Source organism: Colletotrichum lupini, chromosome 9, assembly GCF_023278565.1.
Source record: "Colletotrichum lupini chromosome 9, complete sequence".
Taxonomy (NCBI): Eukaryota; Fungi; Ascomycota; class Sordariomycetes; order Glomerellales; family Glomerellaceae; genus Colletotrichum; species Colletotrichum lupini.
In genome coordinates, this window is record NC_064682.1 from 4,445,218 (window position 1) to 4,468,908 (window position 23,691).

General features: G+C 40.0%; 7 protein-coding genes and 1 non-coding gene across 8 annotated transcripts; 5 read left to right on the forward strand and 3 right to left on the reverse strand.

The window, feature by feature from the left end:
* Window positions 1-338: 338 nt before the first annotated feature.
* On the forward strand, window positions 339-2,353 carry CLUP02_17153 (major facilitator superfamily transporter; the record flags this gene model as incomplete). Its single annotated transcript, XM_049296068.1, has 6 exons — window positions 339-503; window positions 554-575; window positions 642-698; window positions 755-1,399; window positions 1,456-2,047; window positions 2,101-2,353. The coding sequence occupies 6 exons, from the start codon at window positions 339-341 to the stop codon at window positions 2,351-2,353; spliced, it is 1,734 nt and encodes a 577-aa protein (XP_049153215.1).
* A 336-nt stretch (window positions 2,354-2,689) lies between these two features.
* CLUP02_17154 (arrestin) lies at window positions 2,690-3,904 on the reverse strand (the record flags this gene model as incomplete). Its single annotated transcript, XM_049296069.1, has 1 exon — window positions 2,690-3,904. The coding sequence occupies one exon, from the start codon at window positions 3,902-3,904 to the stop codon at window positions 2,690-2,692; it is 1,215 nt and encodes a 404-aa protein (XP_049153216.1).
* Window positions 3,905-3,919: 15 nt separating this feature from the next.
* Window positions 3,920-4,914, forward strand: CLUP02_17155 (uncharacterized protein; the record flags this gene model as incomplete). The annotated part of the gene is made up of 5 exons (XM_049296070.1): window positions 3,920-3,935; window positions 4,001-4,264; window positions 4,462-4,538; window positions 4,597-4,771; window positions 4,850-4,914. The coding sequence occupies 5 exons, from the start codon at window positions 3,920-3,922 to the stop codon at window positions 4,912-4,914; spliced, it is 597 nt and encodes a 198-aa protein (XP_049153217.1).
* A 1,257-nt stretch (window positions 4,915-6,171) lies between these two features.
* CLUP02_17156 (uncharacterized protein) lies at window positions 6,172-7,816 on the forward strand (the record flags this gene model as incomplete). The annotated part of the gene is made up of 3 exons (XM_049296071.1): window positions 6,172-6,246; window positions 6,294-6,473; window positions 6,557-7,816. 3 exons carry the CDS (start codon window positions 6,172-6,174, stop codon window positions 7,814-7,816), a joined length of 1,515 nt encoding a protein of 504 aa, XP_049153218.1.
* A 405-nt stretch (window positions 7,817-8,221) lies between these two features.
* On the reverse strand, window positions 8,222-9,380 carry CLUP02_17157 (gentisate 1,2-dioxygenase; the record flags this gene model as incomplete). The annotated part of the gene is made up of 3 exons (XM_049296072.1): window positions 8,222-8,532; window positions 8,599-9,033; window positions 9,113-9,380. 3 exons carry the CDS (start codon window positions 9,378-9,380, stop codon window positions 8,222-8,224), a joined length of 1,014 nt encoding a protein of 337 aa, XP_049153219.1.
* A 92-nt stretch (window positions 9,381-9,472) lies between these two features.
* Window positions 9,473-16,001, forward strand: CLUP02_17158 (fungal specific transcription factor domain-containing protein; the record flags this gene model as incomplete). The annotated part of the gene is made up of 10 exons (XM_049296073.1): window positions 9,473-9,499; window positions 9,575-9,613; window positions 9,766-10,092; window positions 10,162-10,241; window positions 10,300-10,571; window positions 10,654-11,218; window positions 11,285-11,338; window positions 11,526-12,282; window positions 15,518-15,704; window positions 15,760-16,001. 10 exons carry the CDS (start codon window positions 9,473-9,475, stop codon window positions 15,999-16,001), a joined length of 2,550 nt encoding a protein of 849 aa, XP_049153220.1.
* On the forward strand, window positions 15,202-15,279 carry CLUP02_tRNA304. Its single transcript has one exon. It is a non-coding gene; the product is annotated as a tRNA-OTHER (tRNA).
* A 423-nt stretch (window positions 16,002-16,424) lies between the features above and the next one.
* CLUP02_17159 (FAD binding domain-containing protein) lies at window positions 16,425-18,206 on the reverse strand (the record flags this gene model as incomplete). The annotated part of the gene is made up of 5 exons (XM_049296074.1): window positions 16,425-16,911; window positions 16,974-17,138; window positions 17,194-17,350; window positions 17,415-17,769; window positions 17,841-18,206. 5 exons carry the CDS (start codon window positions 18,204-18,206, stop codon window positions 16,425-16,427), a joined length of 1,530 nt encoding a protein of 509 aa, XP_049153221.1.
* Window positions 18,207-23,691: the final 5,485 nt, after the last annotated feature.

Below are 23,691 nucleotides of genomic sequence, written 5' to 3' on the forward strand. Positions count from 1 at the left end.
GATTCGAGTACAGGTACACAAGACCAGACGCAACTAGGGTTACTACAGATCTAAACGCCCGGCTTTTCCCATCCCTCTCTGCTTTCCTTCCCTTCACCTGTTTGGTATAGATCCAACTCTTCTAATTCAACCCCAGCTCGGAATCCAGAGGACGTTCCGAACCTGCAAATCATCATCCCCCTCCCCTTGCTACCGATCACCTACAGGGGGGCATGTCAGGTCTAGTATAAGGCTGCGCTGATATCCGGCGGGAAGACGAGCTTGACCCTTGGATCTTGGAGCGGTGGGATTGCGCTACAGCTCTAACTCCATCACGGCAAAACATAACAACTGACAAGATGGCGACGAACAACCGCTGGCCGCTCCAGGATGAGCAGGCTGGTCCTAAGCGCGCGCCCGCCGTGTCGGTGTCCGAGTTCGACAACGGGGTCAGTGAGAAGAACGAGACGCTGGTCGTCGGTACGACAAATCTCTATGTGGACGGGCAGCTGAGGCTGATTCCTGTAAGTTTGACATATCCTCTTGATTCAAGGGCTTTCCTGACAACGCGTAGATGCCCACGGCTGATCCCAAGGGTGAGTTCTGAGAAACCCCGTTTGATACCAACGAGCAATGATGATTGATATGAGAATAATGTATAGATCCACTGAACCTCCCCGCATGGCGAAAATGGACAGCAATCGGTGCCCTTTGCTTCTGTAAGACGTCCCATGAACCGTACAAAGGGCCGCTAGAGACTGACTAGTTCCCACAGTCGGTGCACTTGCCCTGTCAGCAGAGGTCGTCATCGGTGGTCTCCTCCCCGTCTTCATCCTCGAGTACTCGGGAGTCGACCCGCGCATCCTCAACAACATCGACTTCAAGGCCCAGAGTGGCGGCAGCGGTCTCAACATCAATCCCATGTCCGTCGTGCCACCTGGCGTCAAGCCAGCTTCCCTAGATGAAGTCGCTCTCCTAGCTACGATGCCCCTTTTGGCAAACGGTATTGCGAGCTACTTCCTGGTGCCCACATCCATCTGGATCGGCCGTCGACCGGTTCTCTTGTTCGCTGCGACTAGTGCTTGGGCTGGTGGCTTGTTTGCTGCTTTCAGTACGAGCCTGCAACAGCACTTGCTTGCCAGAGCACTCATGGGTTTGGGCGCCGGTGCGGTAGAGGCATTGATTCCTCTGATTGTTCAGGATATGGTCTTCATCCACCAGAGAAACAAGGCCATGTCGGCTGTAGTATCCAGTCAGGGGATCATCATCATCGGTCTTGGTGTTGCAGCACCATGGGTAACCGCCAACTACACCTGGAGGTGGCTGTACTACATCACTTCTGGCATGGGTATCTTGGCTTGGGCCATACTCATTGCCTTCTTGCCTGAGACTCGCTGGACTCGTTCCCAGGAAGAGCTCAGTATGTCTCGCCTTACCCCCAAAGGGTATTACTCGAGCGCAACTAACCCGTCACAGGTGGTCAGAATACCGTTCCTCTTTTGCCTGGCCAGAACCGCCCGGAGCTCGATTACGTCAACTACACGCCACGCACGGTGTGGACCAACATCGGTGTCTTCCAAAACGGCTTCGAATTTAAGCGCGCTGCCAAGTCCATGTTTGATGCCCTCAGATCCACTTACTTCCCGGCCATCATCTGGGGCGTTCTGGCCAACAGTTCCATGATCGTCATCAACCAGGCCGCTCAGCAGATCACGCCGTTTGCCCTCCTCGCCCAAGGATGGCAGTTCCAGTGGACCGGTCTCACCGTGCTTCCCTTCTTCGCCGCCTCGGCGCTGGTCTACGTCTTTGGTGGCCCTGTAGCTGACAAAATTTCCAACGCTGTGACAAGGTGGCAGGGCGGAAGCAGAGAGCCGGAGCATCACCTTGCCAACTTGATCCTGCCGCTCGTTTCGGGAGTAGCGGGCTGCTTTGTCTTCGGAACTGCCGGTGAGCAGAACATGCATTGGGCGGTTCTACTGGTCGGCTCCTTCTTGATCGTCTTTGCCTTTTTGACAACCATGACCATTCTCAATGTCTTCATTGTCGAGAGCTACCCGCAATGGGCAGGGTATGTTCAATTTCGATCACCCTTAAGGAAGTGCACGGCTGACACACTAGCAGACCGGTACTCGTCAACGTCTCTTCACTCCGCATTGTCGTCGCGTTCTTCATCGCCTCCAAGGCGACTGTCTGGATCGCCGAGAAAGGGCCCCTTCAAACATTCGCCCTATATGCGGAGGCAATAATCGTCTTATCTCTTGGGTTGCCTATTCTCTACTTCTGGGGCAAGAAGATGCGCCAGTGGACTGCCGGAAGTGTCAAGAACAAGCAGAGTCAAAAGGAGAAGGCTTTTGACGATGGGGCTTCGGTGTAAATGTGGTAATGATAATGAGACTCTAGAGAAGAAAACACAACGCGGATCAAATACGCCGGTTGGTCTCTGGTTAAACATAGTTAATGACCTAATAGAGATCGATAAATATCAATCCAGTCGCTACCGACATGGGAACCCTCCAATCCATAATGAAGGGAAACAAATACCAAAGCAGGCAACCTTGATCATCCACGTGTAACGCCACATCCCAATCATTTGGCAGCCTTCCGTGGAAGAGCTTGCACAATCACCCAGTAGATATGAGTGCGCCTCCTAAAATTCTCGGAAAAGATAACAAGTAGACGTAGGAAAAGAGACAGATTCGGCTACACTCCGTCATCTCCAAGCAAGAGATGCGTCAAAGGATGGCAGGTCCTCCACCTCTGGCTCCATCACTTGAGGGTAGAGGGACTGCGACGCAATCTGCAGCGGAACAGAAAGATTGGACTTAGAGCCGTTGAAATTGACAGACATGCGCAAGATGTAGCTTCGAGCAATGAAACAGTTGAAGAAGGTGGGCAGGAACATCTTATGTGCGGTAGGGAGGCGGATAGGAACCTTGGTTCTCGATCGCCAGGAGAACATCTTGCAGTTTTCTGCCTGGTCGTCCTTGTGCCATAGGATGACTCCCGTGTCTGTCGTAGGGAGCTTGGTTTGGGTAGAGTACCGCAGCTCATGGCGCAGTCCAGCCGCCTCACGGGGGTTTCCTAGGTCGGGCGACATCTTCATGGGGGTTCCTGTGAACCACGTCTGAGTGTCTAGCTTGACGTGGCCCAGAGTGACTTCCGGTGGGAATGAGAATGAGGAGTTGGATTCAAAGCTTAGGTCCAGTGTTACGGAGGCGTGAGAGTCGGGGAGCTGATGGCCGCCGATGCTGATGTAGACTGCTTCAGGCTGAAGCGCATTGATAACGATGCGATCCTTCTGTGTAGAAAGAAGACTTCTGCGGACGGACTTGGTCCTGGATAGCGTGTATCGTGCATCGTGGTTGTTGATGTTCAGGGGTGGGTCTTCGGCAAAGGCTGGGAGGACCATGATCCGCTGACTGGCCTCAGTAGTATCTTTTGGGCTGGAGGATCTCTTGCGAAGCAGTCGAGCAACTATCTTGTACTCGACTTGAGCCATCGTGGGTGACATGTCGTCTTTGCCCCAACCACCCATTGATGGAGGCAGTCGCATGTGTTGATCGTGGGAGTGATCGCCTGAAGCAGCCTCACAGGCATCTTTGTGTAGTTCTCGTGGTATGGTGAAGTTGAATGGGATAGTTTGGGTTTCTCCTGCCGCAAAGACCCGTCCTTGCGGGTAGGATGTCTTCGTAATGGGCATGTCTAGGTTGAGGAACACGTCGGTGGTGATCTTGGGGACGGGTAGCATGTCGACCCGAGTGTGAGAGGTGCCCATGAGAGCGATTTGGATGCAGTGAAAGGGAGTGTGGCTGTCTGGGCAGACAGATACGGTGCCTGTGATGTGAGAGCCGCTAGTATAGATCTTAGACGAGTAGTGATCGTCAATCTTGATCTCGAGAGGCATCGTGGAGGCCGCAGACCACATCGTGGTCTTGAGTAGATGGTACAAAAGAGGAGTATGTGAAATTGATATACTTTTATGGCACATATAATGTTGAGATTGATATCAACTATTTGAAAGGCAAAGATCAGACGGATGAGATAGGAAGAAACCCCAAATTCACCCAAGAAAGAGGGGAAGGTGGTTACTTATACACCAAATTGGCCAGCGTAAGAACGGACATAGTCTTCTTGATTCAGTCCAGGCCCCGAGAACTAGCGGCAGCAAAGTTTTCTTGTCCGGCGCATTTCTTTGACTCCGACCCGGCTCTTCCTAACGTACACGGTCACGATACCGAGTCGTGGCCTCCGGAGCCCCACATCTCGGCACCGCTCAACGTACACGGTCGGGCCCCGCTTCGGTCGTGCTAGCTCCCGCTTCTTCTTAACGTTAGCGGTTAGCCGAGATAAACCCCGAAAGAGGGCCCCCGGCTATTTTCTACCTTAGCGGAAAGGAAACGTAACGAAAACTCAAATTGCATAAATGATTGCAAATTTCGTTATCACGGCTAGCGTTGGCGCTTTGAGCTGGACTTTCCCCAGAACCCCAGGAAAGGCCTTGGACCGTTCATCACTTGATTGGCTGCATTCATGGCGTTCCTCGGGATGACCTGCAACTTGTGTGAGACTCGAAAAGCTGCTCGCCTAGAGCAGCCGTAAGAATTTCAAAAGTGGCAGGCTGTTCCGATGAAGTTCATGATGCTCATGATCAAACTTTCAGCCCTTGGACATCTAGGGACAGCTGAGGAAATAAGGAAGCGTCTTCCTGGCGGGAGATGCCTCTTGTATGAGAACAAAGGCAGGACATACTGTAGCAGAACCTTTTCAATCCTCACACTCAACTGGTCCCATTGTGATACAAGAAAAACTGCCATCATTCATATTTCACCACTCATGATTACCATCGAACTACCAGATTTCTAACACCCAGTCCTCGATACTCTCTATCAGAGTCTCCATATTCTCCACAGCAGCTTTCCCTACCAAGCCTGCTAGCTCACCATGTGACGCCTCATCAAGTCTCAGAATACTCAACATAATAATCGGTCTGTTCCTTGACTTTAGGATGAACCTGATGGTGTGTAAAATACATTAGACAAGAAATCATTGAACATGGTTGAGGTCAGTTTGAATTACTATCATTGAAGAGAGGTGCATTAAGCCATAGAAGCGTCAACTCGTGTATTCAAGCTTGAAGCCTTTCAGGAACTGCTACCTGAATCCTTATGTCATACCTCACATCGATTCCTCTGCGATGAAACCCAATTCGTTGTCTAACTTTCTCTTGGCTATATCGTGATAAGCTAAAGGATCAAGTTCTCAGCGAAGAGGGAAAAGAACCCATTTGGCGGCTAGAGGCGTCTAACTTTTGCAATCTTGTCGATTTGTCCTCAATTACTAGGAATCCTCGACCAATTCGACTCAATAAAGTTATCTTGACTTTAAGATGCCCTTTTACTTACCGCTTTCTGATGGGGGCTGATGGATTGGAAAAGGATGAATAAAGAAGTTCCAGGCTACGTACAGGTAGATTCCATTGAGACTCTGGGCTTCACAATGTAGGAGCACCTCAATACTGCAACCAAGCCATGTTAATATTGTGACTCCGCCTCATCGCGGAGATAGGAGATCCTGATACTTGTCAGGCTCGTGTTCTAGCAAAGCATGACGATGAGATCTTAAATTAATGTACCTATTACTGATTCATAGTTAAAAAGCTTTCTGGTAACGTGCCATCGCTCAGCATAGCCTTGGTGCTGTTTGGATTTGCTTACGAGCGACCAACTGACTCGATCGGCTGACGTGCCAGACACGGCTGTGTCGCAATGCTTAGCCTGAGTCAACGTCAGTCCTTGATATATGCTTCACAATGCGCGCGGCGAGTCTCTAACAAGACCCGCTTCCCCCGCTTAACCCCGAGATCACGGAAGCAGACCATCGTCACCCGGTCTCCAGTATGGACGCGGGCCGCTGCGGATGCGGGGTAGCATCCGGGGTTATGACAGTTCTCCGCGGACGCATACCCTTAGGTTTATCTCCCCGAATGACTCGCTAGACCAATGGCACGCTACGCGTTGGTAAAGTTGGTCTTGTAATGAAAGACGTGATCTGTAAAGGGGTGGGCTGGAGTAAATAGGACAAGGCGGAGCCGGTGTTGAGCGGAAATTGCGAAAACCCGTGTAAGCATTTGTCTAGATTATCAAACTAGACTTTGAAAAATCAACTCATATCGTACGTCCAAAATCAGCAGACATGTCGACATCGAATGATTCCGCGATGGAGTCGAGCGTCTTGGTAAGTGTTGCCGGTGTCCTCGAGTTCAAGGATGTCACAATATCATAGGCTTTGAAGACTAATCTCTAACTACTCGATAGGGATGGCCACTTTCGTGGAGAATCTGGATTCTCCTGAACGTCAGCTTCTACAACCTTTTGGGAAATGCCTTTGCTGCAGGCGCTCCTCCGCTGTTTTCGCGCATTATTGCAGAGCTTCATTGCACTTCGGAAGAGGCCTCCCAGCTCTCTACCTATGTGCTTTTGACTCTTGGCCTCTCGGTAAGCCTGATTTAAAATGAGAACATTCAACGTTTTGATGTATGTTTCTTGAGAGACACGAACTAACTTACCTTCAACTCTAGAACATCTTCGCCCTCCCTGCCGCATCTCTCATTGGTAAACGATACACGATTCTGATATCGCTCGTCATGTTCTTTGTCTTCTGCCTTTGGTCAGGGGAAGCAACAACATTCAATGACCTGCGAACTTCAAGGATTCTCGGCGGGCTCGCTGGCGGGCTTGTTGAGGCATTGGGGCCCAGCTTCGTTGAAGAGGCATTCCCAAACAAGCAATTAGCAAGCGCAATGGTTGTCTACGTTGGACTCCTTGCTGCGGGCTCATCTGTCGGACCGATCATTTCCGGTCTTGTCGCGGATGGTACTGGAGATTGGAGATGGTACTTCCGTATCCTCTCGGCCCTGATCTTCATCACATTTGTCGGATCACTGATCATGCTCCCGGAAACACGCGCGGACTCGCCAAAGACGGCTGAAGTTGAGCTCAACCCCGTTATTACTGAAGATAACCCCAAAGGTCTGCCCTTGAGCCCTACCTACGCCGAAGTTGAAAACGCCAACCAGCAAGGCTTTCCAGGGCCCAGAGAACTCGGAAAACAATGGAGACTGCGCTCTTTCTCAACAGCATATGTCGACATGGACTGGAAGCTCGCCGCCTCAAGCCTCTTCCAGCCTCTTCAACTTCTACGCGCGCCCCAGGTTATTGTCACAACTTTGGTCTTTGGTCTCACCATTGGCTGGACCGTTCTGGTATCTATCTTGCTCTCGGTGGTATACAGTCCCCCGCCCCTACTCTGGGGTGCCCGAGATGTCGGTCTGCTTAGTGTTGGCCCATTGGTCGGTCTTCTGATTGGTCTTCCGATCGGAGGCGCATTGGCTGATTACCTATTCAACCGAGATACACGTCGCAATGGTGGAAAACAAGATCCAGCTTCGAGATTGCCTGCTGTGATTATCGGAGGTCTCATCAGCCCAGCTGGATGTTTGGTCATTGGGTACGGTCTTGCATCACCGGAGAAGTGGGCGCAAGTCAGCGTTGGCTATGGCATGCTTGCCACAGGTCTGACTTGCTCGGCGAATGTGTTACTGACGTACGCTGTTGACACCATGCCACCTAGAGCAAGCCACATCGGAGTGCTGGTGAATTTGATCAAGAACTCTGTCGGCTTCGGAGTTTCTTACGCGGCCACAAGCTGGATGGCACAGGCGGGACCCGTCGCTCAGTTTGGTACGATGGCGGGAATTCTCTGGGCGGTGTACTTATTGGTGATCCCCCTCTACTTCTTCAGTGAAACAGTCATTTGCAAGACTGCATTTCTCGCTTAGACTGAGAGGGTAGTCTTAGACGGGACAGGGGTAGTGCAGTTGGTGTAGAAACGCCAGCGTACGAACCCCGTCTATCATTCTTCTCTGGCAGCAAATAAGAACATTCGGGCTCTCGACTACTAGAGCCCTGTTACAATTAAGAATCCATAATGAGTTCGAAAGTTTTATATTCAATTGAGATGGACGATATCTTGGAGTGATTTAACATTATCAATGATTGTCACAAAACACTTGCATCAAGCGACGGTACCTGAATCATGCTCCGGCGCGAAGAATCAACCGTCTGTAAGTTTGCAAACTCTGTCCTAGACCCCGAATTCTAGGTAAGTACACTTGCCGCAGTAAAAGATGTTTCATTCAGTTTGCCTACTTAGTCTACACGTGAATGGTCCAGCGTACAATCGTTCACTTCGACACGAGACGTTCCACATCCATGTCAGCTGAGCGGTAGAATCCCAGACTTTTCAGCATAGGCATGTCATCAAAACGGTACAGGTATACATCTGTCTTCAGACCCTCGTCCGCGAAATGCTGGTAAGGATACCAGGATGGAATGCAGAAGGTATCACCCTTGTTCCAAACAAGTTCTGTATCACCGATACGAGAGCGCCCAGATCCCTCGACGACATGATAAACAGATGATGCGGTCTCCTGAACCAGAGAGGACTTGGCACCGGAGGTCAAGCGGGCTGCACGACCACCTAAAACCTTGCTGACTGGAGCGTTGCACAAGTCAGTCCAAGTTCCAACAATTATAATGAAGCAGAACGGGAATTAAGTACCTTCAGATCCATCTGCACGGAGATAACTTTGTGTAGCATATTGTCCTTCCTCGGCGTCAAGTGCTGCTTTCATCCGACTCCATGGGAAGACAATGGGCGACTGGGATGTATCAACATTGTCTGCTGGGTATCGTGGAGATGAGAAATGCTCGACGAAATGAACAGGGAAGTGGGTAAAGTTGGGCAAATCTAAGCCGTCAAGCCAGATCATCGGGCCAGACCCATCCTTTCCATGGTCATGCCAATTCCAAGTGGGGGTCAAGATTACATCTCCCCGGTTCATCTGGATGCGCTTTCCATGAACGGCAGTGAAGCCGCCATTGCCCTCAATGATGAAGCGCATAGCAAAAGCCGTGTGCCGATGCGCCGGTGCCGTCTCATTGGGCATGACCAGTTGCAGCCCAGCGTAAAGAGTGTCAGTCGTGAATGGAGCATCTGGGGTTCTGAGTCAGGAACAGATCTAATGATTAGAAGTAATAACAGATCTGAAGCTCCATCGGTGCAGGCTGCGTACCTCTGGAAGGGTTGACGAGCATAAGCACCCGACGCTCAGCTTGCTTTTCGGTGACAAGCTGACCCGCTTGCAAGAGAGTGGGTTGAATTTCAGAATACTTCCAAAGATGGGGTGTGCACCGTGGATTGGGCAGAGGGGGGTTTAGCTTGGTCATTTGCAGCCACAAAGGCTTTGTGTGGTTGGCCTCGGCGGCGCGCAACATCGTTGCGGTGTGGTCTTCAGCCGGCTCGGCTTGGTGCGAAGTTTCTGTGACGGTCGTTGAAGACATGACTAGTTCTCGGATTGTCAGGATGATACGACGTTGAGTTGCTCGAGTGAAGTGGTAAGGTATTGATTGACTACTTTTACTCTTCTTGAATGATGCTTAGATACAATAGCGACATTTCAGTGTTGACGAGATGTGTTTATGACTTGATCAAAAACACATGATTTCCGGGTGTTTCCCGAACTCTCATCCCGCAGGAAGACCAACCGCGTTTCGTCAATACTGTCAACGTGACGGTGAGTTACAAAACGAACACAGGTGTGCTCGGGGATTTAAGCTGTTCGCCGAAATAGCATGGTCGGAGGCTCAGCAAAGACACCAACCACAACGCTAACCGTACGCGATTTGTCGTAGCACAGCCTCTCAGCGTTAGGCGTACAGCACTTAGAGTTCGGTGCTCTTCCCTAACTCCCCGCCCTCCCCTTTCAACTACACCGGGGACTTGATCATCTTTCTCTCTAAATCCCCGCCTCCACCAGTCTCTGCCCTATCGTGCCGCACAACTTGTAAGCTGTATGAAGACTTTCCTCGGGAAATGGAGAACAGCACTCCCGGGCCAACAGGCGCGTCGACTCGGAAGCGGAAGCGTATCCCGATTGCTTGCAGCTCCTGCCGTGCTCGGAAGTCGAGGGTGAGTGCGAGATTCTCGGACTACCACGCTGGTGGGAGCCAGTATTGGCAGTTTTCGCCTGAACGGGATCTTCCCGCCCAGCAGGTGCCACTGGCTGTCCAAGAAGACTAATCAGAATACACTCTCGAAAAGTGTGATGGTGTTAGGCCTCAGTGCTCCGCTTGCGTCGAACAAGGTATCGAATGTATCTACGCAGCCAACTCTGGTGGGAGCAATGCGCTGGTACCGAAACAGTATGTTTAGTGGAACTTTATGCAGAGTCTTTCAAGACTTATCTTACTCTGTGAATAGATATCTCGAACAAGTTGAACACCGCTTAGCCGATGTCGAAGAAGAAATCAGTCGGCTGAAAAGACTTATACCCGCCTCGTTTCTACAAGGAAAGCAACACGTCCTCTTTCCACGTAGTGTTTCTGGCCGTACCGACGACATTTCGGAAGTCAACTATCCCGAGGAGTCACTGAATGTTGAGGATGGAAGCGTCACGCAGGGGATCACCCCCGACGCGACAGACGGTGTTGGTACTATTGAATTTACCACAGACGAGTCTTGGGCGTATTTCGGTATGACACAATAAACTAGGCTTCACGGCCATGGGCCTCGATGTTCCCTTTATACCTGCTGATTCCATCATCAATCATTCAGGGCCGTCATCCAATATCGCCTTCACGAGAATTATTCGCCGCACGCTCGACCACTTATTGAACAAGACCCAAAAAGATGAGCGCGGAGATGCATCCTCGACACCTGCAAAACATGCACAACAACACATCCTGGCTGTCTCGAGATCTCAGTCACCAGTCACTGATTCCTTCGACTCAAGGAAACTTGAAAAGCCATCCGAGGCATTGCGTTTGCCACCCGAAGAAGAGGTCATCAATCTTGTGCGCCAATTCTTCCGTGACACAGGTCTCCTATTTCCTTATATACACGAAGAAAGTTTCTGGAAAACGTACGCTCAGTACCGAGAAACGGGCATGCAAAATGCGAAAACCGCTTGGCTTGCACTATTGCACATGGTTTTGGCCATGGCAACGAGTACCATGAACGCTACAGGTGTCGGTTTGAGCGATCGACAGGCAATTTCAGAGGTTCATTACCGGCGCGCCAAAGCCCTCTCTATGACTGAGATGATGACAGGGGCCAACGTAGAAGCAGGTACTGCTGCAGTCCCTTGCCTTCCGTCTTCAGTATCTGCTATATCTTCCCAGTACGTGCTAGTTCCTTTAGCTGACCTCAAATCTCTCAAGTCCAGGCCATGCTCCTGATGTCACAGTACCTTCAAGGCAGCCAACGGTCTATACAGACATGGGCAATACACGGGCTCGCTGTGAAAGCTGCACTCGAGTTAGGGTTTCATTCCGAATTGGCTCTTCAAAGATTCGAACCACTCGAGAGAGAAATAAGAATACGCACTTGGTATGGATGTGTCGTACTCGATAGGCAAGTAGCATATTCGGTGGATCTAGAAGCCCGTCGAAGGAACTATGTCTAACAAGATCACTATCGGGATATAGAACACTGAGTATGACCTTCGGCCGGCCGCCCATTATTCCGCAAAACTATATTCGAACACCGTTGCCAAGACATTTCATTTCCCATCAAAGAACTTCCGATATCTCGAGATGGTCTAACGAGGAAGAGAGCACTATGTTTTGGAACGCATCAATGTTTGACTACCACAAAGCCTCCCCTTGCCTAATGTTGACTAATAACTGTCTACCTAGCACGCTTTACGGTGTGACCGCCGCCGTGATTGACGATCTATACGAAAGCAATATCGGGTCAATATCTGCCATTCCGTTAACAAACACCGTGGCTAGTGTGATACAGATTGGACAGAAATTGGCTGATTGGCAGGCATCTTTACCTCTATCGATGCAACTTGTAGAGCCGAGTGAAGTCGCCAGCCCTGAGGGGAAGTTGATGTTACTGAAGTTCCGAGTGATACTGACAGTTCGGTATCATAATTTGCAACTCCTGTCGCATCGCCCAATACTAGACCGCTGTCTACAATCATTCGATGGAAGCCCTCAGTCTCTCCAGGAAGCAGCCACGCTGCAACAGGCGTGGCATCTTAGTAGAACAGTATGCCTGCGGTCGGCGGAAGCTATCATTCGCTTAGTTGAAGCCTGCAAACTTGCGAATAATGTCCAGCCTACCGTTTCATTCCTTGGAGCATGGTGGTTTAGCCTGTACTTCAGTAAGTTTGGCCTGCTACCTAGAAGGATGCCAGCTAATCTCACAAAAGCCTTCAATGCCTCTTTAACTATTGTCAGCGCTTATACCCATACAAACAAATCAAATATAAGGTTCGTATTTGATTATTTAGCTCATTTCTCGCGCCATATTTAATTATTTAATAATTAATTAATAACTTTACTAATTTCTTAATTAGGAATTAAATAAAGCTATTACGAAAGTCCTTATAATACTAACTTATAGACTTTACCTCGATTAGCTTTTTTAATTAAAAAATTAACTTTTTACTTCTATAATACTACTACAAAGCTAGTTCTTAAGATATTAAACCTCCTCTAGTATAAAAAATCTTATTAATAATTACTATAAGGTTAAAGTTAACTTTACGAGGCTAAATATCCTCTCGTAATTTATTACTATTATAAGGATCGTAAAGATATTAAATATAAGCTTATTTAACGTTAAATAAGTTAGCTAATAGTTAATTTATTATTAAATTAGGTTAAGGACCGGCTAAGGGATAATCTATAAGTAATATTAATTAAGCTTAGGCGCGTAGTTAATTACTACGTTTATTATTCGAAATATTAATTATTATTAGTACTACGAGTTTTTTATAATACTTTTTAGAATTATAAAAGTATTAAAAATAGTTTATAACTATCGTAATAAAAGAAGAGGACTTAGATAATGAGGAAGAAAAGGACTTACTATCTTATCTATATACTATTTTTATTAATAATCGTAAAGTCCCTTTTTTATATTAAATAACTAGTAGCTTTACTTAGGCATATCCTACCTCTTCTCTAGCTATTTTAATCCTTACTTAGGGTAAAGAATAATTACTATAGTATAGAGCAGAGAATTACTTAACTTAATATAATACTTATTAAGGACTTACTAAGTATTAATAACTAATAGTTAGAAGTATTTTTATAAATTAAAATTACTATTAAAAAATAGCTCTACCCGCTCCCTAAGTATATACTTAGACTAAATATAATAAGGGATATTACTTAAAGTTAGAAGTTAAAAAAGAGGTTAGGATATAAATTAATAACGAGCTAATTATTAACGAGGTAGTATTATTTACGTTAACTACGATTACGACGTTACGATTTAAGAAGTCGTAAGATTTATCTTTTTTTTAAAAGGTTTATTATATAACTTTTTTTATTCCTCGAGATAGTTAATAAAATACTCGAGACTTATTATTATTTTTTATAAATAGCTATAACTATCTTTTTTACCCTAGCCCTAATATCTTATTATTTAAAAATAAAGTAGTTTAAGTACTATTTTTAGCTTAGTTAGTAGTTACTAGTCGTTATTATTAAGAACGTCCTTAATAGGGATCCGTTATTTTAAATCTTTATAAGCTTAACTAGTTACTAAAAAAGTATAGATCTACTTTTTTTTTTATAAAGAGCGCTATATTATAAAGTATATTAAATTCTATTTGATATCGTTATTAAGCGTTAGTATAAGCTCTTATAACAATTTCTTAAAAAAAGTAAATATATCGTTCTCGTTAGTCTTATTACTAATTTTAAAAAAGGCCTTATATCGTTAAGGTAACGAGTAAATAAATTTAATAACGTTCCGAAGCTTATTAATAGGGCCCCTTATATATTAGAAGTTAAGATTTTTTTAAAGTTGCTTAGTATTAATTAATATATTTAATTCTTATTTAAATACTTCTTTATTATTACTAAATAAAAAGGCCTTATTAACGAGGTTAAGAATATAACCGTAGTACCTTATCTTTTAGTTAAGAATATTTTTTTAAGTATAAGTATAAGATAATATAAAATATAAATAACCTAAGTAAGTATCGTTATTTAAGGTATTATCGTAAATAACTACTCTAACTTAGTTACTTAATTCCTAGTTATTTATTACTAATTTTATAGTTTAGGTAATATTAGCCCTATCGTAGGTATTATACTATTATCGTAGAGTAATAAGGTATTATATTTATTACTTAGTATAGTTTAAAAAGTAAATAAAAACGGTAATAATAATATTCCGCGTTAGCGAGGTCTATAGATTAAATAATAAGTAGACTTTTATTATTAACCTCCGGATCTCTACCCTAATTATATTTTTCTTTTTAATAAAGATCTTACTTAGCTCCTTTCTTATATTTCCGTATAATAATAAGAGTTCGTTAGTAATATTATAATCTAACTAATAAAAGAGGGCCTAGAGGTAAGGATTATAAAAAGTTATAAATAGGTTATTATTATTAATAATATACTTAATTACTAATTCTTTAATTCTCATTACTTAGCCCTTTATAATAATACTAAAAATAAGTTTCCGTTTTTTTAATATAAAGTCGTATTTAGAGGATTTTAATAAATATAATAACTTACTAGAACTTAGATTTATTACTTAGTATTTTAACTTTAAATAAGCCGTTACTAAGCTTATAATTACTATTTTAAAATAAGTAATAATACTTATTTTATTATAGTAATAATAAAACTAAAAGACTTCGCTTTAAATATTTTTATTATAAATCTCTCGAGCGAAAACCCTTTCTAAGCGGATTTATAACTTCCTTAGCCTTACGCCCTTTTATAATATTAAATTGTTATTAATAAAAGTCCTCCCTTTTTAAATTATTTTTAAAAAGGCGAGGAGGTTATTATAATTATTAAGATCGGTTAATAATACGAGGCTAGCGTTAGTTAGGGTCTATAGTTATAAAGTAATCCGAAATAGCGGCTACGTATTAAAAATTATATAACTTATTACTAATTAATTAATTATAATATAGCGAATTAATTAATATATAATTTAATTAATATTAATAATAATTATAATAGTCGTAAAGGGTTAAAAGTAATAGTACGTAACTTCGTTAGTTTTATTAATATTAAAAAAAGGGGGTACTAGAGGTTTTTTAAATTCTTAAATATAATAAAATACTAAATTCAGGGCTCTATAATACTTAGGCTTTTTTTTTTATAATAATTATTAGTAATTTATTTAGTTAAGTAGTATAATACTAAACTTATAATTATAAATAAGGAGTTACGGGTTCGAATCCCGCTCTAAGTATTTATATTCTTAATTATAAACTTTTATAGGGTATAGTTAAGAATATCGATTTTTAATTAGCCCGGCCCCGGATTTTCTTTTTTCTAAGTAACCTTATATTTAATTAAATATATTAAATATAGGGCCTCATAATATTTAATTATTTAACTTACTAAAATTCCTATATTTAACTGTTTGTTTGACTTATTTGTTTGATTAATTTGAATGGGTATAAGCGCTGACTATTGTTGTGACAAAGCTGGTCGAAGATAGCTATGGGTCTATGCCTTTTGATCAAGGATATACAAATACCGCTATACGGCTTGACGATATTCTAAAGAGTGCAGTCAGTTGCATTGCGCGATTGGATATCCAGAACCCCATGGTAGAGAAGTGCGCAAAGTTCACTGCGACCTTGATCTTCATGATTCAAAGCTTGCAAATGAGTACGTGATCGAATTTGTTTACAATATATTCCTACGGAGACTAACCTCAGCAAAGCTCCGGGTCGGGACGATATCGCTCATGAAGTGGGAGGGATGGGGCCAAGCCACGCAATTCCCTCGAATGGAGGTGAGAACGCGCAAAGCACGCATATATCGGCGAATAGCGGAATGGACGACGCCTTTTCTACCCTGATGAACTATCTCCCACCCAACTTCAACGATTTCCCCAACACTGGTGCAAACTTCTCCATGTCTGAGTTGATGGATGATTTTGCTACAGGGGACTTATTTTGGTAGGCGCTAGACACTTGATTTCGGTCACTACATGTAGGAATAAGTGAACTGTTGTTGTATAATCGAAGCTGCCCAACTTATAATTTTCCGGGGCTGAATAAGAGTCTTTGCTCATGACGGAAAGTTATCTTGGTGGAAGGTTTACGAGGCATGCTTCGAGAATACATCTTGCATCTAAATTTCGTCGATACAGATATGGACAGGTACTATCTCCTTGGACCAATTCAACGAACAGCTCGTCATCCACTATCCTAACTGTTACGACCTTCTGCAAGGTATCCCATGATGGTCTGCAAGATGAAACGCCATGTAACATATCCTCTTAATTGGTTCCAACGTTAACCACTCAAACTTTCTCAGTCTGGCTAATCGACCAGATCTTTCCACAATCTATTGGAACCTGCAATCATATCGATATCAATATTCTTACGCCTCACTCTCCTGTTTCCATTTCTCCAACATCCTATCCTCAGCGTCGTATCCATAAGCCCACGATTGAGTGAGGGGGTCAGACCACTGATTTGGGCTGCTCGCAAACTTGCGACCCTCAACTTCGGGACGCATCGCCTCATCTCGAGCCTTCTGTTCGGGGCCATCCTTGAAATGCCATAGCAGGGCATTCACCATGCTGGCCTCCTGCATCATTGAAGTGCGTGATTTCCTTTCTCCCTGAAACACTTGAAGCGCAAGACCGAGCTGTTCACGATTCTGAATATTGTTGAGGGCCACAGCCAGAGCGGCACCGTCTTCAACCGCCATGGCTGCCCCCTGCGACATGTAGGGGGGCATTGCATGGGCTGCATCGCCGAGGATAACAAGACGCTCGGAATCCGCGACCCAATTATCCAACGGGACGCCAGCCATCAAGGGCCACTTGATTGTGGTGTCAATCAGTTCGATGATCTTGGTGAGCCTACGATATGTCAACAAGTTGAGCAAATATGTTTTGAAAACAAACGGGCACTGGGGTCATACTGTGAGTCCCAACCCCGGAATTCTGCTCTCATCTCTCCCAGAATTTCGGCTTGAGTCTTTTGTTCCCACGTTGAAGGATCCCTCGAGTCCCTGTGAGATAGCACCATGTTGAAGGATTCGCCGGCAGCAATAGTGTAAGTCATGACGTGACGATCTTCGCCAATCCTATGGAGCATGTTAGACCGCCATCTCTGACATACTTGATCGTATATGAACTCACCAGACGTGCAATCCAGGCTTCTCAAGGATCCAGGCAATTTCTGGAATCCTTCTCATCTTACTGACATCTACTGTGGCTCGGTAGACTGCAAAGCCAGTGTAGTTCGTTGCCCCAGCTTGGTTGGAGGGAAGCAGACTTCTAGCTACCGACTTGACGCCTACGTCGCAAGGGGATATTAGCCGAGATCAAGACCGCATCTATGACATGAAGGAGGTGCTCACCATCGGCAGCAACAATGAGATCAGCTGAAAAAGCCTCGCCGCTAGCCAGAGTCGCACTTGGTAGGTGAGGGTTATAGCCAGCGACCCTGCTATCCAAGCGAACCGCAACCCCGAGGTCCTTGGCCCGCTGATAGAGAGCAGAGTGGAGGTGAGCACGATGTGCGACGTAGTATGGTGCCCCGCAGAGCTCGATAAATGTTTCAGAGAGATCAGTAAAGCCAATACGATGGCCATTCTCCCAGCGACGGAACGAGATGCCGTCAGGCCGTACTGCCTGCTCTGCCATGATATCCATCACCCCCCATCTTTGAAGGAGCTTGCTGGAGTTTGGCGGAATCTGGATGCCGGCGCCAACCTATAATTAGTGGTCAGATGGCCCAAGAGGCTCCGATTGACATCGTATGGATGGGTTGCAGGAAAGCTTACCTCTGATAATTGAGCGGCCTGTTCCAAGACAGTAACATGATGGCCACTTCTCGCCAGAGCAACTGCGGTTGCAAGCCCGCCAAGACCAGCTCCGACAATGAGGATATCAAGAGCAATCAGCGTTGATGGGGTGCTCTCTGATGTGTTCCCATCCTTTTCGAAGTTCAGGCCTCGAAGAAAGTTGAGGCTGTTGGAGGGATAAGACGTGGAAAGCGGCTTACGATGGCCAGCTAGCCCGTTATGCTGTTTACTGTGCAACTCATCGCCGACCTGACCTTTTGTCCGCTCATTCTCGTTCTGTAACTTGTGAGACCGAACGAATAGGTCCTGCGAGGCAGGCTGAATTACTTTGGTAGCAGCGGGCATTTTGGAAAAAGTTGAAATCGAGGGAATGTGGAGTCGGAGACTAGATAAAAAGATCGTCTACAACTTAAAGCGTCACCGTGTTACCTGATTGGGAATTTGTAATCAAATCCTTGGTTTATATGAAAGAGGTCCTTTATTATTTCGTGGCTACAAGACCTGGTAACGGATGCATCCCGTGCCCATTGCCGTGGATTAAGCGTCGTAAACACCTTAGTAACCTAAGCTGTCACGAGTTATAGCACGTAGCAATGGGCATACGGAGTATAGTAAAAGTAGCTTAACTATTAAAATAAAATTAGATAAAAAAAAAGGTCTATATATATAATATCTAAGATAGATATATAATTTAGTACGTAACGGGTACTTTATAAAGTACGATTATTATCCCTATTACGTAATATACCCCCTAATTACTATTATTAAGGAGCTATTATGCTTAAAATAGAATCTCTAAATACCCTTATAAAGGCCTAATTTAGTTAAATATAAATAAATAAAAAATAAGTATAAGGGATATACGTTTTTTAAACTACGTTTATTATAAATATATCCCTTTATTTAAAATAAATAAAATCCTAACTTAAAATAGTATATATTTTATTATTTTTAATATATAAATTACTAAGGGCGAGGCTATTTAACTACTTTATATATATTTAAATTCTTATAATATCGCTTAATTATTATTATCTTTTTTTTTTAACTTTTTATAATTATTATAAATACCCCTATTTATTACGCGCGCGCGCTTATATTATTAAATCGTTTATTAATTTTATTTTAAATATAATATTTAATATATTTAGAAATAATAATAAGTTTTATATAATTTCTATAATACTTTTTATATACGTATTATATAGTTTATTAAGAGTTTAAATAGGTAATAATATTAACGAGCCCTTTTAAGTTATTACCCCCCTCCGTAACTTCTTATTTATTTATTAAAGCTTAGTTACTAAGCTCTTCTTTTTTAGCTAAGAGGATATTAAAGTTACTAATTAAAATACCGAGGACTTTATTAAGTTCGAGGATCTTTTTAGTAGCTATAATAAGAGTAATAATAAGGTAAATAATAATAATAAAAACTTTAATAAGCTTTTATTTATCCTCCCCTTAAAGTTTAAAAATAAAAATAAGACTAGTTTAAATAATAAGCTCTTTAAAAAGGGTATATTATATACTTATTATTTTAAAAGTTTATATTTAATATTATTTTAAAATTTAAAAAACGTAAAGTTAGCTCTTTTTAAAAGAGTAATAAGAAGTAAAAGAGAACGCTAAGAGGCTAAAGTACCCTTTATAATAAATATAATTCTTTTTACTATTCTAAGCCTATTTAATATATATTTAGTCTTTAAAAAGCTTAAGGGAGAGGTTTTTAAAAAATAAGAGATTTAGTCCTTACCTTATTTTAAAATAGCCCTTTAATATATTAATTTTAAAAATAGTAGTTATTATTTTATAAAAAGTAATAGCTAGTATACGTACTATTTTAATAGCCGTTTAGTTAAAAAGTATATTAATATACCGGTCGTTTTATAGCTAATAGCCTAGGTCCTTATTAAGGTTATTATAAATAACGCTCCTTTTTTTATAAATATATTATCCTTTTTTATTATTAAAAAGCGTACTTCTAATTATAATTTTAGTAAAATATTATTAAGCTTTATAATATTATTTACTAAATATATAATAATTAGAAAATATATAAGAATTATATTAGTTTTTATATAAAGGACTTTTTTAATGCGCGCCCCTAGTCCTTTTTTATATTTATTATAATTATTTATAACTAACTTCTTATTATATTACCCGCTTTTATATTTTAAATTATTAACTTAATAGTTATTTTGGCTCCCGCGCCCCTCGTTACTTTTATTATTCTTAGCTTTATAAACTTCGAAGTACGTAAAATATATTTCTTAATATATATATTAACCCTCTTTTTTAATAACGCTATACTCTTAGTAATTATATATTTTATAAATTAGGAGTTTAAATAATAAGTATAAGCTCAGGTTTTATTTTTATATATATATACTCTATAGGGTAAGGTTATTTTAAGAGTTTAGGCCTTTAAGTTATAAAAAGTTTTTATTTTATTTATTTTAGGCCTCTGGGCCGTATTCTAAGTTCTATTTATCGTCTACTTTTAAATATTAAGTTTTTTTAAGCGTAGCTTAAATTAATTATTTTTAACTATTTTAGTTATTTATAATAGCTTTTTACGTATTATAAAAGTTAAGAAGTATATAGAAATATTCGAACTTAGCTTATAAAAGGTTTTTAATAAGTCTATTTATTAATATATTTTTTATTAATATATAAATAACTTCGAAGCTACCTTTAGTATACTCTTATTTTAGTTATATATTCTATATATTAATATAATAAAGTTAAGTAGCTATTCTTTTTCTTTCTTTTATAACGAGTTAAATCGTTTACTAATTATTATAATTAAATAATTATACTTTTCTTAAGTTAAGGGTAATATTTTTAAAAAGGCGCTTTAGAACTATAGTCTTTTTTATAGTTTTTTTAAAATAAAAAAGCTTAGCTTTAGTAATTAACGTTATAACTATCGCTTAGCGTACTAATTTTTATTAAATTAGGCTACTAAAAAAGAATATTATATATTTTTAAAATAATTATCGTATTACTTTATTATTTATAAAGCTAGTATTTCTAATTAAAAATAATAATTACGTACTAAGTATATTACCGTAGTAGAGCGTAAAATATTTTGTTATATAAAAATATTAAATATAGTAGTTAATTATTTTAATATAAGTTATGCTTAGGTTAGTTAAGAACTATAATAATTATAAATAAATAAAGGCGACGTTTAGTCTAATTATAATAACTATATAAAGTATATTCCTAACCTTTTTTTAATAACTCTTTATTTCCTTTTTTATTATTTACTCCTCGTTTAATTTAAACTCTTTTTTAAAAAGAAGGGTAGCTAAATATAATAAATCTATAAAATTAAAGCGCTTAGTAACTTACTTAATATATACGTTATAAATAAAATAAACTTTATAAGTAGTACGGTTTTATAAAATCCGTATTCTAAAAAAGTAATTAATCAGTCTATTTTTTTTAAAGTTAATATATTTTTTTATACCGTTAACGATCCCCTAAGCCGCTTTTCGGTCGTTTTAATAATATAAAATAATAAAGTTATCGACGTAAAATACTAATATTACCTTCTTATTTATAGTTTAATAAATATAGATCTTTTCGTAGTTATATATTATATTTATATTACGAAATATAGAAATAAAAGTTTAGAACTAGAGAATTAATAAGTCTTAGAGGCTATATAGAGCGCGTTAGAGCTTATTTATTTTATTAATAACTTTATATTTTTTTACGAATTTAATAATTATTAACTTATCGCTTTTAAAAAGCGCGTTAAGGAATACGTTAATAATATTATATTAGTCTATTTTAAGGTCGAATTAAGTAGTTATTACTATTATAAGCTTAAAAACCTTTATAATAAGTATTAAAGCGTATATATTTTATAAGGGGTTAAGTAGTTATATATCCCCCCTTATATATATATATACTTTTACCTCGCTAACCTCGTTATTAACGTTATACTTATAAATATATACTTATTTTAATAAAAATAAGATCCCTTATTTAGGATTATGGTTAATCTCTTCTTATATACTAATATCCCTTAGCTTTTTTATTTTTTTATTTATAATATCCCTAAGTAGCTTTTATAGTTACGGTAAGAAATATTTAATATTATTAAACTTTTTTAATAAGTTTTAGAAATTAATTTTAATAAGTCGTAGTTTTTAAATTCCTTTAGAGCGCTCTAAGTAGGTCTTATAAACTACTTTTTTTATTACTTAATAGAGTATTATATATTTATATTACTTTTTTTATAGTTTTTTATTAATTAAGTATAAAAGTAGAGAAAAAGTAGTCTTAAAAATAGTTATAATAATCGCTATTTCTTATATTTAAATTTAAAAACGTTACGAAAATACTATTATTAAAGCGTTATAAAGGTCTATAGGCCTATTTTAAACGTTTAGGACTTAATAAAGCTTTATTTAATACTTAATAAGGTAGTTTTTATAAGCTCTATTTTTATATAATAATAAAGGTTTATTATGAAGGTTCTTTATTAACGTTAACTTTAGTATTAAGAATTATTCTTTTATAATTATTACTTTATTTACTATATATTCTAGCGTTTTACTAAGAGTTATTAAGAATTAAAAGCTTAAGAACTTTTATAATATATATAAGCGCTTATAAAGAGGATTATAAACTACGTAAAGCTATTTATAACTTAGTTACTATATCCCCTTCTTTACCCCTACCCCCGAGCTTATATAAGGGGGTTATTTTAGGGGTTAATAATAATAATAAGACTATATTAGCCTTTTTAGCCTTATTTATTATATCCTAAAGTACGTTTATTAGTTACTTGGCGTCCTAAATAGTTAAAAATCTAATAGTAATACTATCTTTAACTATAAAGTTATTTTAAATATTAGTATTTCTAAAGTCTAGATTTACTTCCCTAAGTATTTAAATATAATAGATTCGGGATACGGCCGGTAATAAAATGCCAATAACTTAGCGACTAGTATATAAATCGTATTATAAAAAAACTTTTTAAGAAGTAGAGCCCTTATAAAAAACTTTATAAGCTTTAATTTTATAATATACCTATATTTATATTATAGCCTCGCTAGTTAAGTACTTATAACTTAATTTTTTATAATTCTAAAGCTTCTATTTTTATAAAATAATTAATATAAATAATAATAAATTATAAAAATAAATAGAACGTTAACGAAACGACGCTTAGTTATTAATAAAGAGCTATTAATATTAATAAGCTATAACTATTTAGAGTTAACTACTTAACCCTATTTTATTTAAGGGAACGAGCTTATTATAAAGCGAGTCCTACCCGAATACTAACGTTTATAAAAGAGCTAAATAAAAAAGATAATTAGGGTAGATTACTTTTATAAGCTAGTTACCCTATTAATACTTTAAAAACCTTATTTATTATAAATAGGGCGTTTATTAATAACTAATTACTAAATATACGAGGTTAAAATATATATAAAAGCGCGGGTAATATTAAAATAGCTAGTTTAATAAACCCTATAAGCTTAATAATAACTTATTTTTATAAAATAATAAAAATAATAATTAAAGATTAAAACTAAGAACGGCGTTAATACGAAGAGCTTATTTAATAACTTACTAAACGGCTAGTAACGTATTTAGGTTAATAAAAATATAACAAGCCTCTTTTTTATAATTATAAACTAATTAAAAAAGAATTTACGAGTACCTAAATAATAAACTAAATTATTATTATAAAAATAAGTAATAAGCTTTATATAAAAAGTATTATAAAATAGTATATTAAATAGGCCCTATTTAAAATATTCTTATTATTATAAACGTAATAATATAATTATAAAAAGAGCCT